We start from the raw sequence: 5,745 nt of genomic DNA, 5'->3' as shown, positions 1-5,745 counted from the left end.
TCACACACACACACACTCACACACACACACACACACACACACACACACACACAGAGCTTCAGTGAGAGTAAGATCACGTGATCTGAAGTGTCTCTCTTCATCGTCCCGCTCAGGGTCTGCGCGCCTCCATCGATGCATACGATAACTTCGACTCGATCGGTTTGGCTCAGAGGCTCGAGACACACGAGCTCATCGAGTTCAGACGCATCGCTGCGTATCTCTACAAGAGCAACCAGCGCTGGGCTCAGAGCATCCAGCTCTGCAAGAAAGACAAACTCTACAAGGTACAAACACAGAGACGCATCACTGCCAACCTATTGATGTTTGTTCCTATATATATTTGTATAGTTGTATTTATTTATTTATTTTTACACATTTATATTTTTTGAATTATACTTATTTATTTATTTTAATAGAGCATACTAACGCTGCAAGACTAATAGTTTTATTATTTATTTTAGTATTTTTAATTGTTTATTTGCTTTAGTATTTTGTGCTTTATTAAATTATTGATTTTTTCAATTAATAATTTTCATTAATAAAAAGATAAAAATGAATAATTTAATTAATAAAAAAAAACATTTTAAACCTTCTTTTTACTGTGTATATAGAGGAATGATTCACCCAGAAATGAAAATTCTGTCTTTTTAATACTTAAAAAAAAAATGTTTTATATTAATTCTGATTTTCAGTAAAAATATCTAATTAATTTACTGACTATTTTCCACACTTTTTTGCTACTGTGTCTGTAAAGGAATAATTCACACAAAAATGAAAATTCTGTCTTCATTAATTAATTTATTTTTTAAAAATGTGCATTTATTGTTTGTTTGTTTGATTTAAAGTTAATTTTCATCAAAAAATGTGCAGATAATTTAGTGACTGTTTTCAATTAATATAATGTTTTCAATGAATACAATTCTGTCTTTAATTAATAGATGTTTTTAAATATATTTTTATTAAAGTGTGCATTTAATTTACAATTTTTTATTTATTCCTTAATTATTTTTAATTAAAAATTTGAAGCCAGTGTAGTGACTATTTATATTCCCCCCTTAATTTCTTAATGAATTTTAATTAAAAATGTGCAAGTACTTTAGTGACTATTTTCCACCCTTTTTTTTTTGCTGCTTTGTTTGCTGAGAAATAATGGTCATTTACATTTCATGTTGTTTCAAAACTCTTTGTTTTGTACTTCCTGCCAAACAAAAAGCAGAGCAGAGCAGAATCAGGCTAAAGGCACTCATTCTCCCGTCTGTCTCTGTGTCAGGACGCGATGCAGTTCTCCGCCGAGTCTCAGGACAGCGCTCGGGCTCAGGATCTCCTGCGCTGGTTTGTTGAGGAGGGGAAGCGTGAGTGTTTCGCCGCATGTCTCTTCAGCTCCTATGATCTTCTGGCTCCTGACCTGGTCTTAGAGCTGACCTGGAGACACGGCCTCGTGGACTTCGCCATGCCGTACTTCATTCAGGTGACGAGGGAGTACCTGAGCAAGGTGCGTATGAAAGCATCTCAAGCATGTGCTGCTCATCATAAAGCGCTCATACTCTTTAAATGAAAGTCCACTTTTTACACATTACTCACGGTTTCTTGCACCAAATGACCTTTTTCCTTCACCTTTCAGGCTCTTAGTATAAATGTTGCTATTGGATGTATTTGATTTTTAGATAAACACTTACTCCATATACAGGAACAAATAATAATTCACATAAATAATTGAAATAATGGAAATTGAACGTTCCACCTTGTTTATAAACAAATGATTTACCTAGAAATGAAAATTCTGTCATTATTAAAAATAACATATTATTTTATTTATGTAAAAGTCTTTTTATTTTAATACATTTTTAGTTTTATTTAATTAATTAATTAATTTATTATTATTTTTTATTTTTTATTCTATTCTATATTTTTATTTGGCATTTTATTCATGTTTAAAGGAATGATTCACACAGAAATTAACTTTTTTAAATGTGCAATCAATTTAGTGACTATTAATTTATATATTTATTTATTTATACAAAAAAGTTGATTTAGTGACCATTTTACCACTTTTTGCTTCAGTATCTTTACAGGAATAATTCACCAAAAAATGAAATAAAGTCTACATATATTAATACATTTTTTTCATTGAAACGGTGAACATCTGGCAGATTCTCCTCTTATACTAAGTGAAATAATAGTGTCTTTTTCTTGTGGTGTTTAGGAGTAATAAGTAGACCATATTAATAATGTGTTAATGAATTTGTTACCGCAAAGAAAAAAAACTGAAATCAGATTTTGATAACACTTGTTAACATTAGTAAACTACATTAGAAGTAACAATGAAAAATACCTATTATACTAAGCATTTATTAATCTTAGTTCATGTTAATTTCAACATTTACTACTACATTATAGTTGTATCTGTTAATATTATTTAATAGACTTTTATTTAATAGAGTTAACATGAACTAACAGTTGTATTTTTATTAACTATATTTGTAAGAATTATTGTTTTGGACAATCTGTTTATAACAACTAGAGTGTTTTCTAGTTTATTAGTTGCAATTAGTTTAGATATATCTGTTCAGGTTTAATTCAGTCACCCTAAATGAGATTCATAATGTTTTAGTGCCTGATAAATATCGTTCTGATTGCATAAATGAAATGAGATCATCTGATAGAGTAGATATAATAGCTGTAGTGTAGTGAACTCATTTTTGAGAGTAAGTCTGAGCTCTGTAAATGGTCCAGAATGCTAAAGCTGATCTGAGTTTGGTCCTCTACAGGTGGATGAGTTATCCCGACAGGTGAAGGTCTGTCTGTCTCCGTATTAGACATTAGCGCATGTAGGGTACAGATTCATAACCGGTTTCTGAATTGTTTGCTTGATTACCCACAGTGCACTGCTCTGTAGCTGTATTAAGCCTGTTTGTTTGCTTGTGTGAGTGCTTCTTTGAGAACATAAAAGGAAACTAATTATTATTATTATAAGGAGAATTATTGAGATGTGAAGTGGTTCGCTGGAGTCAAGCGTCAGTCCTCAAATGAACCGAAATCATTTATGACTGCCTTCTCAAACTAAATTAGCATTCTTTAATATTCGTCCTGTAAGTCCTGCAGGTGTCAGACTCTCATTACACATGCAGTACATCAGTCTGACCTGCAGAGGGCAGAAAAAATACTCTTACGTTAAACGTAAGATGCATAACATGAAATATACTGTATATATACAGTATATGTATATATATACAGTGGGTACGGAAAGTATTCAGACCCCCTTAAATTTTTCACTCTTTGTTATATTGCAGCCATTTGCTAAAATAATGGGACATACATTTAACCTTTAGACAAAATCATAAAAAAAAAAAAGTAAATAAAAAGAAAATTTTGCACGTCTTATGTTGAGTGTCATATTTAATACATCAGGCTTTTATGGCTCATATAGTCTGATATAGTGAGAAAACAGCTCATTTATATTCAGAGACTGAAACTGAGCAAAAATATGTAATTTGCTGCAGATGCTGATATTTATATGGACAAAAAGTGATGAAAATCTGGTGCTTGTCATGTAAATCAATTTATTTTTATATGTTCTGTTTTCATTTTAATTTCAGTTAAAGTTTTAGTGTTTTTGTTGTTTTATTATTTTTTAATATGTTTATCATTTTTATTTCAGTTTGAGTTATTTTAGTACATCTATTTAAACTAAATGAAAATGAGAAATGTTGCTTAGCTGAAATCAAATAAGATTTTTAATATTTATTTTATTTCAGTTATCGTTCATTTTGTGTCAATTTGATCATTTTAACATATTAAGTCAGATGCTGCTGTTTATCACTATTTCAAATAAATTAGTCTTTTCTATTCAATAGTTATAGTTGGTGTAAATTTTAGTGCCTGATGAATATTGTTCTGATTGCATAAATTCAATTATATAATCTGATAGAGTAGATATAATAGCCTCAGTGTAGTTAACTTTTTGTAATAAGTTAATAAACAAACAAACAAAGAAACAAAACCAAAAAAAATATATATACATACAATAAATTGTATAAATATATAAAATATGTAATATTATATTATACATTTTTATTTATATATATATATATATATATACACACACACATACATAATTGATTATATACGTATATACATATATACATATATAATAAATATTCTAATCTAATCTAATCTATTATATATATATGTGTGTGTGTGACCATATGGTGATAGGACAACATCTTTAAAGTTGTTTAAATGAAGTTCTTAGCAATGCATATTACTAATCAAAAAGTAAGTTTTGATATATTTACGGTAAGACATTTACTAAATATCTTCATGGAACATGATCTTTACTTGATATCCTAATGATTTTTGGCATAAAAGAAAAATCAATAATTTTGACCCATACAATTTTTTTTGCCTATTGCCAAAAATATACCCCAGCGACTTAAGACTGCTTTTGTGCACCAGGGTCACATATAGTATAGTTTTAGGTTTAGATTTACATTTAGTTTTAGTTAACTAAACCTGCACAAAGAAACACTGGTCAAGCCAAATAATAGTTCAGTAGTCTCACTGTAGGTGCTAGCATTTCACATATTCTAATAAATATATAAATAATAAATAAAATGTGAGATCTTGCATTGTGGTTTTCTAAGTGGCATTTCTAAGTCATATTTCTATAACGCTTCGAGACAGTCATTGATGTTGTAAGGAATAGTTCAGTGAATGTGAGTGTATGTTGGCATGCGATGTGTGACATTGCTGTGCATTTGCATGATGCTGCTGTAGAGAGCCGTCAGAGGAGGACTTGAGGAGTGTGTGAAGCGGCGTTTGGATGAAAGGATGCAGCGTGACACTTTGACAGTGATGACCTCTGCGTCTCTTACAGGTGGATAAACTGCAGGAGGCTGAGGACAAGAGAGCGGCTGAAGAGCAGACTCCTGAAGCCTCCTCCATCGTCTACGGTACGTTCATCATCAGCTCTTTCCTGCACTTTACTACTAAATCAGTCTTTTCTAATTCCTGATCAATGCAAACATGCATCAGATACCAGCTTGTCAACTGGTTTAACTTTTGTTATGAAATGCAGCATCAGAGCAATATTTTACAACATGTAACCATTCAGTGAAAGCCAGGTTATGATGTTTCTGACCTTTATATACGGTATAATGCATTATAAAATTATTTTGAATGCATTAATTATGCCTTGTAATGCAGCTTATAATGCATTGTAAGATCTCATGAATAATTGTAACCACATTTGTATTACATTATAATACTTATTTTATCATTAAAACACAACCAATTTCAGATGTAACAAGGAATGCATTTAAACTTTGGTTATTATTAATGAAACAATATAATGCATTATAATGTACAGTGGTGGCCAAAATGCTTAGAACACTAGTACTTTCACCAGCTAAAAATTGGTTTTAAGTCAGTCATTTCTATCTTTTGTAGTGTGTCAGTAGGAAATATAAAAAATAATATAAATAGGAATATAAAAATGCTGTAAAATGAGGATGCTGTCAAAAATAATGTCATAAATAGATTTTCTTTAGCAATTAACTTCTATTAACTAAATGAAATCAACATTTGGTGTGAGCATCCTTTGTGTTTAAAGCAGCTTTTGCCCCTGTGAGTTTCTCAGGAGCTTTACAGGAGGTTTCTTGAAGCGTCTTGGATGCTTACTATATAAACTATATAAATATGTATTTAGGTGCTTACAGCTGATTGCTCTGTGGCAAGAAACATGAT

The 5,745-nt window shown here is 30.7% G+C and overlaps 1 protein-coding gene across 1 annotated transcript in view; it reads left to right on the top strand.

The window, feature by feature from the left end:
- The window catches only part of cltcl1 (clathrin, heavy chain-like 1), a 44,937-nt gene that overhangs the window by 37,031 nt on the left and 2,161 nt on the right, over positions 1-5,745 (top strand). The window contains exons 28-31 of the mRNA XM_016463785.1: positions 114-284; positions 1,271-1,492; positions 2,769-2,795; positions 4,877-4,952. Coding sequence (XP_016319271.1) covers positions 114-284; positions 1,271-1,492; positions 2,769-2,795; positions 4,877-4,952 — 496 coding nt within the window. The remainder of the gene's footprint in view (positions 1-113; positions 285-1,270; positions 1,493-2,768; positions 2,796-4,876; positions 4,953-5,745) is intronic.

The sequence above is a fragment of the Sinocyclocheilus anshuiensis genome, unplaced genomic scaffold (assembly GCF_001515605.1).
Source record: "Sinocyclocheilus anshuiensis isolate Anshui unplaced genomic scaffold, SAMN03320099.WGS_v1.1 scaffold332, whole genome shotgun sequence".
Classification (NCBI taxonomy): Eukaryota; Metazoa; Chordata; class Actinopteri; order Cypriniformes; family Cyprinidae; genus Sinocyclocheilus; species Sinocyclocheilus anshuiensis.
The sequence above is the reverse complement of the archived record's forward strand: the minus strand, read 5'-3'. Positions and strand labels throughout refer to the sequence as shown.